Source organism: Trichechus manatus, unplaced genomic scaffold (genome assembly GCF_000243295.1).
Source record: "Trichechus manatus latirostris isolate Lorelei unplaced genomic scaffold, TriManLat1.0 scaffold00268, whole genome shotgun sequence".
NCBI lineage: Eukaryota > Metazoa > Chordata > Mammalia > Sirenia > Trichechidae > Trichechus > Trichechus manatus.
The window spans coordinates 393639-412099 of record NW_004444204.1 but is presented as its reverse complement, the minus strand read 5'-3'; the positions used below and the strand labels follow the sequence as shown (position 1 = coordinate 412099).

Below are 18461 nucleotides of genomic sequence, written 5' to 3'. Positions count from 1 at the left end.
ATTTCTGGAGGGATTACAGAGATCACTGCAAGGGTAGTGATTCCCACCACATCCCCATTCAACTTGCCTATTTGGCCTGTGCAAAAAACAGATGGATCTTGGAGAATGACAGTGGGTTATCAAAACTTAATCAGGTAGAGACTCCAATTGCAGCTGCTGTTCCACATGTGCTTTCATTGCTTGAGCAAATTAATACATCTCCTGGTACCTGGTATGCAGCTGTTGATGTGGTCAATGCCTTTTTCTCCATACCTGTTTTGAAGGACCACCCGAAGGAGTTTGCCTTCAGCTGGCAAGGCCAGCAATACATCTTCACTGTCCTACCTCAGCGGTGTATCAACTCTCCAGCCCTACATCATAATTTAGTCCCCAGGGATCTTGACAGCCTTTCCCTTCCACAGGATGTCACGCTGGTCCATTACACTTATGACATTATGCTGATTGGACCTAGTAAGGAAGAAGTATTAATGACACTAGACTTATTGGTAAGATATTTACATGCTAGAGGGTGGGAAATTAACCCAACTAAAATTCAGGCACCTTCCACCTCAGTGAAATTTCTAGGGGTCCAGTGGTGTGGGGCATGTAGAGATATTCCTTCTAAAGTGAAGGGTAAGTTGTTGCATATGGCTCCTCATACAACTAAAAAAGAAGCATTTGGATTTTGGAAGCAACATATTCCTCATTTGGGTGTGCTACTCTAGCCTATTTATCAAGTGACTCAAAAAGCTTCTAGTTTTGAGTGGGGACCAGAACAAGAGACAGCTCTGCAACAGGTTCAGGCTACCATGCAAGCTGCTCTGCCACTTTGACCATATATGATCTAGCTGAGCAATGGTGTTTGATGTGTCAGTGGCAGATAGAGATGCTGTTTGGAGTCTTTGGTAGGCCCCTATTTGTGAATCACAGCACAGACCATTAGGATTTTGGAATAAAGCTCTGCTGTTCTCTGCAGATAACTACTCTCCTTTTAAGAAACAGCTTTTGGCTTGTTACTAGGCCTTAGTAGAGACTGAACACTTAACCATGGGCCACCTAGTCACCATGCAGCCTGAACTGCCTATCATGAACTGGATGTTGTCTGACCCAGAGAGTCATAAAGTCAGACATGAACAGCAGCACTCCATCATTAAATGGGGAGTGGTATATACAAGATCGGGCTCGAACAGGACCTGAAGGCACAACTAAGTTGCATGAGGAAGTGGCCCAAATGCCCATGGTCTCCAAGTCCTGTCACATTACCTGCCCTCTCCCACATTACCTGCACCTATGGCCTCATGGGGAGTTGCTTATGATCAGTCGACTGAGGAAAACTCGTGCCTGGTTTACAGATGTTCTGTGAGATATGCAGGCACCACTCAAAAGTGGACAACGGCAACACTACAGCCCCTTTCTGGGACCTCCCTGAGGGAAGAACTTTGAGCAATGCACTTGGTTGTTCTCTTTGCTTGGAAGGAGAAATGGCCAGATGTGCAATTGTATACTACTTCATGGGCTGTGGCCAATGGTTTGGCTGGATTGTCAGGGACTTGGAAGGAACATGATTGGAAAATTGGTGACAAGGAGGTATGGGGAAGAAATGTGGATAGACCTCTCTAAATGGGCCAGAGAAGTGAAGATATTTGTGTCTCATGTGAATGCTCACCAAAGGGTGACCTCAGCAGAGGAGGATTTTAACAAGCATGTGGATAGGATGACATGTTCTGTGGAAACCTGTCATCTTCTTTCCCTAGCCACTCCTGTCATTGCCCAATGGGCTCATGAACAAAGTGGCCATGGTGGTAGGGATAGAGGTTATGCATGGGCTCAGCAACATGGACTTCCACTCACCAAGGCTGACTTGGCTACAGCCACTGCTGAGTGCCCAATCTGCCAGCAGCAGAAACCAACACTGAGTCTCCGATATGGCACCATTCCTTGGGGCCATCAGCTAGCAACCTGTTGGCAGGTTGACATTGGACTGCTTCCATCATGGAAAGGCCAGCATTTTGTTCTTACTGGGATAGAGACTTACTCTGGATATGGATTTGCCTTCCCTGCACGCAATGCTTCTGTCAGCTATCATCTGTGGACTCACCGAATGCCTTATCTACTGTCATGGTATCCCACATGGCATCCCTCAGATCAAGGGACTCACTTCACAGCAAATGAAGTACAGCAATGAGCCCATGCTCATGGAATTCACTGGTCTTACCATGTTCCCCATCATCCTGAAGCAGCTGGCTTGATATAACAATGGAATGGCCTTCTAAAGACATAGTTATGGCACCAGCTAGGTGGCAATACTTTTCAGGGCTGAGGCAGTTTTCTCCTGGAGGCTGTATGTGCTCTAAACCAGCATCCAATATATGGTGCTGTTTCTCCTATAGCCAGGATTCACGGGTCCAGGAATAAAGGGGTGGGAATGGGAGTGGCACCACTCTTTATTACCCCTAGTGACCAACCCAAAAAACTTGTTTTCTGTCCCTGCAACCCTATGTTCTGTGGTCTAGAGGTCTTAGATCCAAAGGGAGGACTGCTCCTACCTGAAGACACAACACTGATTCCATTGAACTGGAAGTTAAGAATGCCACCTGGCCACTTTGGGCTCCTCATGCTTCTGGATCAACAGGCAAAGAAGGGAGTTACATATTGGTTGGTGTCTTGGTCATCCAGTGCTGCTACAACAGAAATACCACAAGTGGATGGCTGTAACAAAGAGAAGTTTATTCTCTTACAGTCCAGTAGGCTAGAAGTCCGAATTCAGGGCACCAGCTCCAGGGGAAGGCTTTCTCTCTCTGTCGGCTCTGGAGGAAGGTCCTTGTCATCAGTCTTCCCTTGGTCTGGGAACATCTCAGCATAGGAACCTCAGGTCCAAAGGATGCGCTGTGCTCCCAGCACTGCTTTCTTGGTGGTATTAGGTCCCCATGTCTCTCTGCTCAGCTCTCTTTTATATCTCAAAAGAGACCGGCTTAAGACAGTATCTAATCTTGTGGATCTCATCAATATAACTGCCGCTAATCCATTTTATTACATCATAGTGATAGGATTTACAGCACATAGGGAAATCACATCAGATGACAAAATGGTAAACAATCATACAATACTGGGAATCATGACCTAGCCAAGTTGACAGATAATTTTGGGGGAGGCACAATTCAATCCATGACAGCTGGTGTGATTGATCTGGATTACCAAAGGGAAGCAGGATAGATATTATGTAACGGAGGTAAAGAAGAGCATATCTGGATTATAGGAGATCCCTTAGGGCATCTCTTAGTACTACCATGCCCTATGAGTAAAGTCAATGGAAAACGACAGCAACCCAATTCCGACATGACTAAGGGCCCAAATCCTTCAGGAATGTAGGTTTGGGTCACCCTACCAGGCAAAGAACCACAACCAGATGAGGTGCTTCCTGAGGGCCAATGGAAAACAGAATGGGTGGTGGAAGAAGGTAGTTCTAAATACCAGTTTTGACTATCTGATCAGTTGCAAAAACAAGAACTGTAATTGTCATGAGTATTTTTTGTTTTATTATACATGTATGTGTGTGTATGTATACATATATAAAATATTGTTGTTTTCTTCCCTCCCTTATCCCATTACTTATAAGATGCAAATGGGGCTGGTGCATTTTCAGTTGTACACGTGTAGTTGTATCACGTTAGGCTCAAGTATGACTTTATAATTGTTTTTATTTAGAGATTATGTATGGTTTAAGGAGATACATACAGATGCTAAGTTGACAAGTGGTGGACTGTGATGGTTAATGTTATGTGTCAACTTGGCTAGCCCATGATTCTCAGTGTTATGTAATTATCCTGTATTTTGTGATCTGATGTAAGGGGAGTTTCCTTGGGGGTGTGGACTATATCCAATATGGATATTCTGGCAAAGCTCTCTCTCTCTTGATTCTGCATCTGACTTGCCATCATCTGACCTCCAGTTCTTGGAACATGAGCTAGCAGCCTGCCTCCTGATCTGCTGATTTTGGGTTTGTCAGCCCCTGCAACCATGTGAATCAGGAGACACCTCCACCCTGACACCTGACCCACAGATTTGGGACTGGCCAGTCTCCACAACTGCGTGAGCCAATTCCTTGAAATAAATCTCTCTAAATATGTATATATATCTATATAAATATATATCCCCATTGCCGTTGAGTCAATTCCGACTCATAGCAACCCTACAGGACAGAGCAGAACTGCTCCTTAGGGTTTCCAAGGAGCGGCTGGTGGATTCGAACTGCTGACCTTTTGGTTAACAGCCGAGCTGTTAACCACTGTGCCACCAGGGCTCCATATTACATAACAGAGAGAGGAAAAAGAAGGACAGGAAGGAAAGGAGAGAGAAAGGCAAAATGTTGTTGAATCTAGGTTAAGAGTATACTGGTATTCATTGTACTATTCTTTCAACTCTTCTATAGGTTTGAAAACTTTCCCCAAAAAAAGTTGAGAAAAAAAAAGAACTGAGCAATATCAACTGTTTGAGTTTTTCGATTAATATGTGCTATTTATTAATTTTGTGTGGGCTAACGCTTATAAATAGCTAAGTAAGCACCATTTACCAGAGAAAATTTTAAAGTTGAGTCAAAGAACTTAATTTTTTTTCTGCAAATCAATTCAAGACCATCATGATTTGATCTTAGCAGAAGAATGTCTTGAGACAGTCTCTCTGGAACATGGTTTGGGAAGCTAAGTGGGGTCTTTCTTTTGAACTAGGGTAGAGGCTTCTGCTTGTTTTTGGTTGCCAACTTTGACACCAGCCAGGGCCCTGCTTGTTCTAAACTAAGCAGACCCTGGAACTTGGTTCCTCAGGCTGCTTTCCTCCCACCCTCTGCTTTGATTCTGCAGATCAGAGAAACATGTGACCCTCAAACAACCCCAGGGGGAACCCGAAGGACAAGCAGCTTGTGTCCTCTCCTATAACAAAGCTGGGTATGTGGCTACTTATTATAACTGCCTCACTCATAGCCACAGTAACGGAATAGTTCCCTACCAGCCTCAGCACCTAGCACTGCTCTGGAGATTATAGTTCTTCAAGAGCAAGTCCAGATTCAACCCACTTCTGCTCTCCCAGAATGAAGCCTCTAAGACTCCAGGTGGGCAGGCTGGCACTTCTACCTCCCACCCTTTGCGTAAGCATTGTATATCTGTCTCTATTTGGATCTACTGTTCCCCTTCCTTATCCAAATAGCCTTTGATCTTCTTTTTCCATCTTTTCCCAAAGAAAAATGACTAAAATTCTAAAACATACTAATATCACTTTATTCGAGAGATAATAAAATACAATACAGGAGTGATGCCCACAAACAGCTGTGCATAAAATCCTATAAATCTACTACACTTTCTAAAAGAGGCCCAGTGGTAAACAAGGAAGAGAAACCAAAAGGGTGCCTAAATGACTGCAGTGTTTGAAACAAGTGTCCCCACACTCCCTTGTAGTGATAGTGGACCCAGGTAGAGGTGGTATTTTAGCAGGGAGGGAAGGAAGCAGCGGCTATGTGGAAGGCAGGCTTCCTGGACTGCCCCCACCCCCCAATACTCAGTGGTAGGCCTTGTTGAACTCCTGGAGGGCCCAGCATTTGTTCTCAGTTGCCTGTTTCAGTTGGGTATACTCCTTCACCAGCCTGTCAAACTCCTCCCCGAGGACCTCATAGGTGTTCAGTACCTGCTGCGACTTCTCCATGTCCTGCTCTTGTAGGCGAATGGCCCCCTCCAAACGATCCCTAAGAGCCCAGGCACAGAAGGACAATATTGGGATCTGGCTCCTCAGAAAGCAGACAGGAGTGGGAACATGTTGAAATGAACAAGGGAAGAGAACGGGAACCAGCCCTGAATAGCTGTACCAGGCCCTTGGGAGTTCTTACCTAATAAGACGATGAACTTCCACTTTCTCAGCAGTGTAAGTGTCAGACAAAATTTTTAGCTCCTCCATCCTGACAGAAGGAAGAAAGAAATGTCAAACTAAAGATCCCTGATAGCAGCGGACTTAGGAATGGGATACAGTACCTGTCCAGGGTTGAGGAACGGGCTAAGCAGTGATGGGATAAACAAGGTCCTTTGAATCCTTGAGCAATTTACCTCACAGTAAAGCATCTATTCCAGAAGGCTTTACAATAAACGATTCAAGAATGCTGAAAGCCTTGGGGTAATCCAAAGACTAGTACTGCTGTTTGACATTTACTGAATGCCCACAAGGTAGCAGGCATGGTGGAAAGGAAAGAAAGATGAAGGCAAGGATTTGGGGGTGGTGCATGCGTGACAGAATCCCTTAGATTCACAGCGGTCAGACCTCACCTCAGCTTAAGGACCATGGCACTGCACTTGATCTCCAGGTACTGGGCATTGATGCGGTCCAGCTCAGACTGAGTCTTTAGTCGGTGCTCCTGAAGAAGCCTATGCAGCAAGGCAAGGCACCGGAGAAGCACCTGAGCCCCCAAGGGGCAGGAGGAAGAGGGTGTAAACAGAAGACAGAAGAAAAGAGGGCAAGGAAGTCCCTGAGTGGTGCAAATGGTTAATGCACTCAGCTGTTAACCAAAAGGTTGGTGGTTTGAGGCCACTCAGAGGCCCCTCAGAAGAAAGGCCTGGTGATCTACTTCTGAAAAATCAGCCAATGAAAATCCTACTCTGACACACATGGGTCACCATGAGTCACAACTGACTCAATTGCAACTGGTTAATATTCAGAGTCCCTGCAAATTGTTAAGATAAACAACCCCGCAAAATAAGAATATGAGAAGAAAGGAGGGCAGATCAGAAATCCTTAGCCTCCCCAAAGGTACTCCTGTGGTCATGGTAAAGGAGGGGAGGCTGTCCCTCTGCCCTGACAAACCTGGGAAAAGGTGGCAATCTGCTTCTCCAACAGCACCATCCGCTCCTTCTGCTGGCTCTTGGTGTCCTGGCACTGCTGCTTCTCACTCACCAGGACCTCCGCCAGTTTCCACATCTTTGCTGCCTTCAGGGTTTCGCTGTCTGTATCTGGGCAAAGAGACAAGAGAACTGTGCAGGAAAAACCTAATCACTACTGCCCTTCTAAGGCCATTTTTCAGTGCTCCTATCCTACATCTGGAGCCCTGTTGGCACATTGGTTAAGAGCTCAGCGGCCAACCAAAAGGTCAGCAGTTTGAATCCATCAGCTGCTCCTTGGAAACCCTGCGCGGCAGTTCTACTCTGCCCTGTAGGGTCACTATGAGTCGGAATTGACTTGACAGCAACAAGTTTGGTTTTTGGTTTTATCCTACATCTAGGAGCCCTGGTGGTGCAGTGGTTATGCACTCAGCTGCTAACCAAAAGGTTGGTGGTTTGAATCAACTAGCTGCTCTGTGGGAGAAAGATGTGGCAGTTTGCTCCCGTAAAGATCACAGCCTTGGAAACCCTATAGGGCAGTTCTACTCTGTCCTTTAAGGTTGCTATGAGTTAGAATTGACTTGACAGAAATTGGTTTGGTTCAGATTTCCTCAAAATTAACTCTTCACTCTCGCCTTTAATTCCAGATTTGGCCGTTAATTCTTAAGTCATAGAAGTAAAGATAAGGGGGACACCTGTGAGCCTAAACGTCCCTCTTTGTGCCATTCTGACCCTCTTAAGAAGAAAGAACTCATCCTTCCCAGCAGCAGGAGGACACTCCTGCTTAGCATCTTGCTGGATAAAAGGAGTCCTTACAAAATTCCTTATTTTTATTCCACCCACAGAAAAACAAACAAATAAGCATCTCCAGTGATTCCCAGCTTACATCCTGAATGGAAAGTTCAAATACACTAACTATTTTCAAAACAGCAGGCAGGGACCCCTGAAGGCCAGCTGTGGGCAGAGCACAGAGAGCCAGCACTCACCTGAACTGGGATCATGGTAGCAGAGCAGAGTGAAACACTTCTTCTTGAGCTGCTCTTCCACTTCCAGCTGGAGCCGAGCTCTCATCCACACAAAGTCCTCCAGCCACAGAAGTGAAAAAAGAGGTGCAAATAGAACTCTTAGAACTAGCAAGATCCAGCCAGTGAATAGCTGATGATAACAACCTCAGTAAAGTCCAAAGAAAATGCATGAAGAGACATCAGGGAGATTCATTTTTAGCTTATCAATTAGAAAACATTAAAATGATTGTCAACACCCCATGATGACAAAAGCAAGGGGAGCTAGGAGCACTATGAACACCTCTCTGGAGGGCAACTTGGCAATACTACCAACAGGTTTTATGTGTATATCCTCTGACTCTGCAATCCCACTCCTAGCACTAACACTAGGAAAACTGTCATACAAAGACAAAGCCATATATGAACTAGCATGTTCATATCAATGTGGTTTCTTACAGCAAACGTTTGAAAACAACCTTAATGTCCATCAGTCAGGTTAGGCAAATTATGCTATATCCATACAATGGAATCCTAGCCGTGATTTAAACGGATAATATAAGAACACAGAGCACTAACTACGTGCCTGCACACTGTGCTAAGAGCGCATCAGGAGGTATCATCTTATTTACTCTTATGTGTTGACTTGGAAAAACGTCCAAAATTTATTAAGTGAAAACAGATTATACTCTATACAAGCATGAGGGGTATAATACCATTTATGTCAAGCTGTATATAATACTAACTGTATTTATTTCTAGACGTAGGATTTCAGCTTTTACCTTCTTCAAGTAACATTTTTCTTACACTGAGTTTGACCACCATGAATGTGTATCGCTTTTACAAAAACAATAAGGCTTAACAAAATTTTTTTTAGATATGGGGAAAAGTAAGCCATTTCATTTCTTTGGTCCCAATATCTGCCCACCCCCAACCTCTGAGGGTGGCATGAGCTCCAGCAGGTCTGCTTTCTCCAGCCCTAGCAATGAAGGCATCTCTCCCTCCTGGCTGGGACCTAACAGCCGTGTCAGTTCAGTCACCAGTAGCCGCTGTTCAAGGGTCTCATGAAACTAAAAGAAAGAATAACAAAGAGGGGTTACTATAAAATTTCTCCCACTCCACTCCCTTCACCCTCACAAACCAGTTCTTCACACGTTTAAAGTTCTCAAACATGTCACCCCCTTCAGATAACTCCTACGTTAACAATACCTCCTCCTTTTCAATCTTTCTTCTAAAACTCTGACAACACACCCACTCCTCCCATGATTACAGTTCATTTCTTTTCTGCTAACCTATTACTCAAAGCTCCCGTTTTTCCCAGATCACATAATCAGACAAAGCCACAGTTGGCCTGGTCATTTCTACAGCTGGTAACCAACCCCTACTTCATCTCTTCTGCCTCACCTTTTTGTCCTCAGGAATTAAATTTGTGTCTTGTGTCTTCACATAGTAGTCCACAAGTAACTCTTGGATGACCCTCTGCAGAATCTCAGACCTCAGCCATGCTGTCCTATGCAGTCGAACTTCTTTCTGTGCCTAGAAGACCAAAAAATATCAGTTAGCACCCTCTCTCTCTGGGGAGGACTTTCCTTTCCTCCTATCATCCCTTCTCCCAGGGCCTTTACCTGAGCCTGTTCCTTTGCCAGGGTGAGGCTCAAGCCACTTTCATCCACATGCTGTGAGAGACTCAGCAGCAGCTTGCCGAAGTATGGGTTATGTAACAGGTCCTCTTCATTCAGGTTACAAGGAGGAAGCTGTTTACTGCATACTTAAAGGGACAAAAAAGCAAAGAAGGTGTGAGCTCTCACTATATAACTGAGCATAACTTAGCTTATACTCACTTCCAAAAAAACCGAAGTGTTTGGTAAAGAAGATTTCTAAATCTAATGAGATTTATTTTTAAAATATCCACAAATAAACTAGATGCAATACTCAGTGTAACCAGCATCTATGTAATGTTGTTGTTAGTTGCTGTTGAGCAGGCTCCAACTCATGGTACCCCATTACAACAGAACGAAACATTGCCCAGTCTTGCGCCATCTTCATGACTGCTGGAATGTTTGAGTCCATTGTTGTGGCTACTGTGTATTTTCAGTGCCTTCCAACTCATCTTCCAGCATTATATCAGACAATATTCTGTTGTGATCTATAGAGTTTTCATTGGCTAAGTACATTGCCAGGCCTTTCTTCCTAGTCTGTTTTAATCTGGAAGCTCCACTGAAACCTACCCATCATGGGTCATGGGTGATCCTGCCGGTATTTGAAATACTGGTGGGAAAGCTTCCAGCATCATAGCAACACGCATGCCACCACAGTACGACAAACTGACAGACAGGTGGTGGCTATGTAATATATAAGGATGTTAATCAAGAATTAGTGAATAAGTCTCTAATTGCTGTGTGCCACTGAGTTGATTCCAATTTATAGGGACCCTATATGACAGAGTAGAACTTCCCCATAGGTTTTCTAGGCTGTAATCTTTGTGGAAGCACATCACCAGGTCTTTTCTCCTGCAGAGCGGCTGGTGGGTTTGAACCACAGACTTAGCAGCCAAGTGCTTAACCACTGCACCACCAGGGATCCTTCTAATAAAATAAGATCTTAGAAAACAGAAATGTAGTTGGAAAAGTACTAGACAAATAGAATTGAGAATAAGGGACCCTTTAGGACGGATCACCACAATACCTAAAATGCTTCATTTACAAGAGTAAGTGGAGTTCATGAGGAAGGAAGAACAAAAGTTCCAATTTTGGATGTGCTCTCGTTACATAAGCAAGACTAAGAAAAGTATACTGTTACGAGTAAGCAAAAAAATTAACTAACCAAATTTTCATTATTATAAGTAGAGCTGAGTAACCCATGTGAATTCAGTAGAATGGCAGTTCATGCATGAGAAAAAAGGTGCAAGAAATTGGAATCCTCTGGTTATTCCATATACCAAAGGGGCTTCCTTTCCATCTCTTTTCCCATGTGCTCTATCCTGGAGTCTTTTGTTTTATTCCTATTTACCAAACACTCAAATTTTCATTCTTTGGACCATCACACCCAAAGTCCTTTTAGAGAATAAGAAATATCTCCTTTTTTCCTCCCTAAGGGATTGATAAGGGGGCAGTAGTGGCTCAGTGGTAGAATTCTCACTTTCCATGTAGGAGACCGGGGTTTAATTCCTGGCCAATGTAGCTCATGCACAGCCACCACCTGTGTATTATTGGAGGCTTGCATGCTGAACAGGTTTCAGCAGAACTTCCAGACTAAGATGCACTAGGAAGAAAGGACTGGTGATCTATTTCTGAAAAATCAGCCAATGAAAATCCTATGGATCACAATGTTCTGATCTGCAACCAATCATGGGGGTGGTGCAGGACCAGGCAGCAATTCATTCTGTTGTGCATGGGGTCACCATGAGTCGGGGGCCGACTTGATGGCAGCTAACAACAAGGTATTTAAGGATTCAATACGGAAATGGTCAAAATCTAGATTACAGTTCTTGAAGGATTTAAGAGAAAGATAGGATTCAAGATTTTATGGATTGAACTGTGTCCCCCAAAATTGGGTATCGATTTGGCTAGGCCATGATTTCCAGTATTGTGTGATTGTCCACCATTTTGTTATCTGATGTGATTATCCCATGTGCTGTAAATCCTAACCACTATGATGTTAATGAGGTAGGATTAGAGGCAGTTATGTTAAAATGAGGCAGGACTCAATCTACAGGATTAGATTGTAACTGAGTCAATCTCTTTAGAAATATAAAAGAGAAAATCGAGCAGAGAAGAGAGGGACCGCATGCCACTAAAAAAGAAGCACAAGGAGCGAAGCGTGTCCTTTGGACCCAGAATTCCTGTGTTGAGAAGCTCCTAGACCAAGGGAAGGTTGATGACAAGGACCTTCCCCCAGAACTGACACAGAGAAAAAGCATTCCCTGGGAGCTGGCACCCTGAATTTGGACTTATAGCCTCCTAGACTGTGAGAGAATTAATTTCTGTTTGTGAAAGCCATCCACTTCTGGTATTTCTGTTATAGCAGCACTAGATAACTAAAATAAAAATATAGAAAGATTTAAGACATGACAGAACCTGAGATTTTAGAGAACAAAATAAGAAAAAAATTAAGACAGAAGTAAGAAGGAAGCCTTTAAGGAATTTGCTGGTTGCCCTTATCTTTATCATAAACTTGCTAATGCAGTATGACAGAATCTTGAGTTTTTAGTCCACTGCACAACCAGGTACTGAACAGGAGTTGGGGCAATGTTTTCCAAAACGAAAGTGTCCAAGAATCTTCATGGATTCTAGCTTCTCCAGAAACTTAGGCTTCTATTAACTGTACTGGTGAACATTATAAATCCTTTTTATTATAGAAGGCAAGAACTTCGACAAGGCCTCTCTGGATAAGTCATCAAACCTCTTGCAAGTGGCTATCCTTACCTTGTTGGAGTATTTCCATCCCTTCTCCAGGTAAGCAGAAATCCCCGGATGCCATTTGATTTTCTTGGGATTCTTATCTGTGGAACTGAGTGGAAGAAAACATAAGGATGAATCAATCAACTGGCTGGCTGCTCTGGAGGAAACTACCTGGGGTTCAAACCTCTGTTGTCCACAAGCTGGGGAGTAATCTCAGGGATGCCTCTTACAGAGAAGGGCTCTTTCATACATCCTGGGCACTAAGCTCTTGTACAAGTTGTATGAACACTCAGAAGTGGCAAAACATTTTGTATTCTAAGCACATAAATGCCTCCACTTGTTCCAAGTGGTCCAAAATGGAGCCTTCTTAGGAAAGAGAATGCTAATTCACTAAGTCTAAACAAGAGGCCTCCCCCTCCCCCATTACACCAAAGTCAACACTGAGCTGCTGCTTTCTAGTTATGAGTCAACTGGGGAAAAGGGGGAAGAAAAAAAATCAGAGTCTGCTTTTTTCCCTCCAGTCAAATAACTCAGCTAAACCTCAAATTCCACTGTAGTCTTCTGTGCTTTTTTAACTTCTCCTTTTGTCTAAGATCTGTTGGTAGTTTTTGATCATGAACCCCAGAACCATCCTCCAGGAATGACAAATCATTCCACACTTGAACAACTGGTTTTCACGTAAGAGCATTGGTAAAGAGCACCTAGAGGAAAGAGCATGACAAGAAGACTGACAGTGAGGTCAGTGTGCCAAGAGTGCTACAAAGGTGTAGTTAATGTGGCTGAGGCTGGGACTTGACCTGTCCGTGTTTCGACAGATCATGGAGTACACTGCAAAGAATGACATCAACACGGGGGGAGTAAAGATGGACACAGTTTGGACTTAGGAGACAAAAATTTTCCCTTGAACGTTATTTTTCATTCCTTGGCTCCATCCCCTCCCTCCTTTCTCTAAGGTATCAAACTCCAAAGGACAGCTCAGCCTCTCAAAAAACAGACATTGAAGGTTATTATGATTTAACACTTCATGTTAACAAAACATTTGCTTTACTCCCTCATTTTATGAGTAATATCAAAGTAACTACTCATTGTTTTGTAACATGGTCTAGAGGTGGATGCAGCTGAGAAGTCAAAACGCTAGCACTTAATTTGCAGCTCAGCCATTGTTTCTGTGTGATTTTAAGGGAAATGCTTTTCTGTGCCAAAGTTTTTTCCACCTGCAAAACTGCGATAACGATTCCTGCCTTGGATGAGGCTTTAAGAATTAATAACACAATAGACTCGTCAACAAAAAGACACTACTTAGTTAAGCGCAGTGTTTTAACAGTTCTGTTCATCATTGATCTAAGCCTGCAAATAAGTTTTGCAGACATTCCACCCACGGAAATGAGGACCAACCCAAATTTCAAAAATGACAGCTGTTCTTCTCTCCTCTAGGAGAACGGCCCACTTTGGTTTTTCAGGTGCTTTTCTTAACCCTTTTAAAATGTTAACAGGGCGTGAACGGTGGCGGCAATCAGGTTCGATTCTCCATCCTCTGCACTCAGACGTGTTAAAACGCTGCTCCCGGGACCCAAGCGTTTAAATGTTCTGACTCAAGCGTCTTTTAAATTCTTAGAGCTGTCTTTACACGCTGCACTGAACGTTAAATTGATTTTACAGGTATTTTCACAAAATGTGACCCTTGCAGGGCCCGAGATGAATAAAAATGCGAAGCAGGCTGTCCGGCGCCTACTTCCCTTCTGTCTGGGCCGCCAAGGATTCCCAAGGGCAAGGGCGGCTTCCGCGCCCAGCGACCGGGGGCTGGCCGAATTGACCCTCCCAGCGCTCCTCCTCCTCGCGGCGCCGCCCGCCGACCCTCTGAAACAAACCTGCGGACAAAGTGGCAGCCGAAGCTCCCGAGGCAGTGCTGAGGGGGCTGGGGACGGCCGGCCGGCGGTGTCAACACCAGGGACCCCGCCCGCGCCCAGGATCCAGAACCTCTCACTCAGGCCCCGCGCAGGGGCGGGGAGAAGCGAGGCTGGGGAGGACCGCGCGGGAGGGCAGGAGAAAGGGAAGGGGCTGAAAAAAAGCCAGAGATGTCTCGTGGGAGGGAGAAGGGGCGGGGTCACCCTCGAGGCGGGAATGGCAGGCCCCGCCTCTCCCCGGGCGCTTTCCCTCGGTCTTCAACGGCCGGCGAAGGCGCCCTCTGGAGCCCCGGCAAGGAAAGGGGGCGGTGTCAGGAAGGCTTCTTTGCCCCTACGCTAGCGTACCTCCCCCCTCCGCCAATTAAAGGCAAATGTGAAGAAGACGGTAATAGTTGCTGATATTTCTGAGGGCCTTCGTTGAGTCAGGCACTATGCCAAGTATTTTGCCTTCCTTGGTTCGCCTCATTTAGTTCTTATAGCGTCTTATGAGGAATTCACTATCAGACTAGTTTACAGAGGGGAAAACTAAGGCTCAAAGAAGTTACGTAACTTGCTCAAGGTCGCAACTGGCGAATGGCGGACTGTAATGGAGCCGACAGCACAGCCAAAGCGCGTCTTCCCACCTCAGTGAGAGGCCCTAGGGGCGCCGCCCCAGTGGCCCCTGGGAGCCTCCGCACGTGGCTTGGGTCTTCGGCGCTGCCCGCCCGGAGGCGTGCGGCGCTCCATCCTCTGCCTCCTGGGTCTACTTCCGCTGCACTTTCTTCCTCGCGCTCCTCTGAAAAACACCTTTTGACGTCGAGTCGATTCCGACTCATAGCGACCATGTAGGACAGAGTAGAACTGCCCTATAGGATTTCGAAGGAGCGGTTGGAGGATTCGAACTGCCTACCCATACCCATTTGTTAGTAGTCCTAGCTCTTAACCACTGCACCACCGGGCTCCCTTATCGCTCATCCTTCATTCACTTCTCGTTTCTTACTCAGTCTTAAACCCAACCCCACCACACCCACACCTTCTTTTCCAAACTGATTGGAATCTAGTCAAAAGGTGAATTATTAAAAAAAAAAAAAAAAAAACACAACTATCTGATGCTAAGTAAACTGCACCAAGTCTATCATCTCGTGCCTCAGAGAAGAAGCTGATAGCCTCGGGTGGTGAAGAAGGAATCTCAGGGGTAGGTGCACTGGGAGGTGGAGAGTTTCACCTTTTCCTTTAGTACCAGCTAGAGAATTCTGCTAGCAATTGATAGAGGAATGGTGTGATCCAGTACAGAAATTTTATATCCCTGGTCATCTCATCAGTTGCCACCTTTCATGCTTAATATTAAAGTGCTGTCATTTTGTAAGTCTTTTAAAAATCATTTATGCTTCCTCAGCTCTATAGTGCAGCATCATTAAATATTAGGTATAATGTCCCTAACAAACGGCACTTGGAACAAAATAGCAAGCATGCTTTAATGACTCAGAGCTGATCAGAAATCTACAAAAATTTCATCTCCAAGATTTGTCAAGTTCTCTAATATGGTACTACAAAGCTTTGGCTAGGCAACTCTAAAGTACTTGGGGAATGAGGAGGTGAAAGGTGCAGAGGCCTGTCTTCAGGTAAGGAGGATAAAAGGGATAGGGATGGGAAGCTTTGAATTGGACTGGTCTTTCAAATGCGATTAGCTATTCTAGCTCTGTCTCTAACAAGCTGTGTGACCTTGGGCAGATCATGAACCTCTGGGAGCTTCAGGTTCCTCATCTGTCAAAAGGAGGAGATAAGATATTTCTAGCTTCTCCAACCTCATAGTGTTGATGTAATAATCAAAGGAGATAATGGCTGAGAAAGTGCTTTAGAAAGAGTATAAAAGGGAGGTGTTTTAAATTGACATTAAGTGCCTTGGGGAGACACAGATAAATATGACCCAGTCTCTGCCCTAAAGAACTCAATAATCTAGTTGAGAATATAAGACATATGTACATGAAAAGAAAATAATACATAGCAGCAAATAGATGTCAAAAGAGCAGTTTAGATGATAAATACTAGAGAAATCTGAAGAAGGTAAAGAATTCTTTCTGCAGTAATGGATAAAAAGATTTTATAAAATAAATCTTATCTTAGCTGGACCTGAAAGGAGAGAGAAAATCTGGATTATTTAGAATGGTGGAAACATCCCAGCAACTGGAGGCAGAGACAATATAAGCTGCCTTCTGGGGTTCTGGATCAGCTGAAGTGAAGGATTTTATAGGCCGATGCTATACAAGACTAGAAAGTTGAGCTCTAGACCATCCTGATAGGTAAAAATGCAGCAAAATACTGTAAAAAGGGTCTAACAATCAGACACCATCTGGTGTCCTTGAACAAGAAAGAATTGCAACAGCAGCACTGGATTTATTCTCTCCGCCTATCTTTTTTCTCTCTTTGCCTTTATCCTCTTCTCTCTCTTGCTTTTTCCTGATTTTGAAAAAAACAGCCTTATTGAGATTTAACTGTCATACAATATTTAAAGTGTACAATTCGATAAGTTTGACATATGTATACATTCATGAAACCACCACCACAATCAAGATAGTGAACAACATATGCATCACCCTAAAAATTTTCTCATGTCCCTTTGTAATCCCTCTCTCCCACCCCTCCCTGCCCCAGGCAACTACTGATCTGCTTTTTGTGCTACGGATTAATTTGCACTTCCTAGAATATCATATAAATGGAGTCAAGTACAGATATACTCTTTTTGTGTGTGGCTTCTTTCACTCAGCATAATTATTTTGAGATTCTTCCATGTTGCTGTATCAATAATTTTTTTAGTTCATTTTTTTTTTATTGCTGAGAAGTAGGGAATCCTTTATAAAGCCTTAATTTGTTTGGGTTTGCATTTAAGGAGGTGCTTCCTCCATGACCCCAAGGTATATATCTTATTTCTTGGCATAGAGGATCACTTATTTGTTGAAAGAATGAATTTTTGATCATCCCCATAGTGCTAACACCTTGTATAGTTTTACTTGTTGTGGAATGCTTGGCCTTTATAGGCCTGTCTCTTCATCATGCTGTTCATCTCACCTTCTGCTATTCCATATGCAAAATACAATCACTGACTTAATAAATGCTCTTTAAGATAAAGTCAAGAACATGCTTAAGTATTCTTGAGCTAGGCTCCTCGGGGGTGAGGTAGGGAAAATAAGGTTAGGCCTAGCTACAACTCTCAATCTAGTTTTAACTTCTTGAAGACATTGCTCTTTTTCTTTTTTTATTGTTGTAGTTAAATGAAGTTTACATTTCAAGTTAGTCTCCCATAAAAAATTTATACATACATTGTTATGTGAACCTAATTGCTCACCCCATTCTGCGATAGCACACTCCTTCTTTCCACCCCTGATTCCCCATGTCCATTCAGCCAGCTCCTAACCCTCTCTGCCTTCCCATCTCACCTCTGGACAGAAGCTGCCCCTTTGGTCTCTTGTATCTACTTGACTAAAGAGCACACTCTTCATGAGTATCACTTTATGTCCCACAGTCCAGTCCAATCCCTGTCTGAAGAGTTGGCCTCAGAAATTGTTTTAGTTCTGGGCTGATAGAGAATCCAGGGGCCCTGCTTTCTGGGGTACCTCCATTCTCAGTCAGACCATTAAGTCTGGTCTTCTTGCTAGAATTTGAGTTCTGCACCCCACCTTTCTCCTGCTCCATCAGGGACTCTCTGTTGTGTTCCCTGTCAGGGCGGTCATTGGTGGTAGCCGGGCACCATCTAGTTCTTCTGGTCTCAGGCTGATGAAGTCTGTGGTTTATGTGGCCATTTCTGTCTCTTGGGCACTGCTTTCCTTGTGTCTTTGGTATTCTTCATTCTCCTTTACTCCAGGTGGTTGGGACCAGTTGATGCATCGTGCTAGCTTTTAAGACCCCAGATGCCACTCACCAAAGTAGGATGCAGAACATTTTAATAAGCTTTGTTATGCCAGTTGACCTAGATGTCCCATGAAGGCATGGTCCCCAGACCCCTACCCCTGCTACTCTCTCTCAAAGTATTTGATTGTATCCAGGAAACTTCTTAGCTTTGGTTTAGTCCAGCTGTGCTGACTTACCATGTAGTGTGTGCTGTCCTTCCCTTCATCTAAGATAATTCTTATCTACTATCTAGTTGGTAAATAACCCTCACTCTCCCTCCCTACCCTCCTAACCATCAAAGAATGTTTTCTTCTGTGTTTAAACCTTTTCTTGAGTTCTTATGATAGTGGTCTTATACAGTATTTGTCCTTCTGTGACTGACTAAATTCACTCAGCATAGTAAGTTCTGGCTTCCACCATGTTATACGATGTTTCACGGCTTCATCGTTGTTCTTTATTGTT

General features: G+C 44.1%; 1 protein-coding gene across 2 annotated transcripts; it reads right to left on the bottom strand.

The window, feature by feature from the left end:
• Nucleotides 1–5162: 5162 nt before the first annotated feature.
• On the bottom strand, nucleotides 5163–14272 carry HAUS4 (HAUS augmin like complex subunit 4). 2 transcript variants are annotated; one of them, XM_023724917.1, is made up of 10 exons: nucleotides 14100–14272; nucleotides 12256–12340; nucleotides 9457–9599; nucleotides 9236–9367; nucleotides 8767–8901; nucleotides 7817–7913; nucleotides 6817–6962; nucleotides 6282–6412; nucleotides 5852–5920; nucleotides 5163–5710 (listed from the first exon to the last, which is right to left on the bottom strand). In XM_023724917.1, the coding sequence occupies exons 2-10, from the start codon at nucleotides 12308–12310 to the stop codon at nucleotides 5527–5529; spliced, it is 1092 nt and encodes a 363-aa protein (XP_023580685.1). In that variant the 5' UTR covers nucleotides 12311–12340; nucleotides 14100–14272; the 3' UTR covers nucleotides 5163–5526. The 2 variants fall into 2 exon arrangements, with proteins under 2 accessions (XP_023580685.1, XP_004389999.1); XM_004389942.2 differs by lacking the exon at nucleotides 14100–14272 and having other exon boundaries at nucleotides 12256–12526.
• Nucleotides 14273–18461: the final 4189 nt, after the last annotated feature.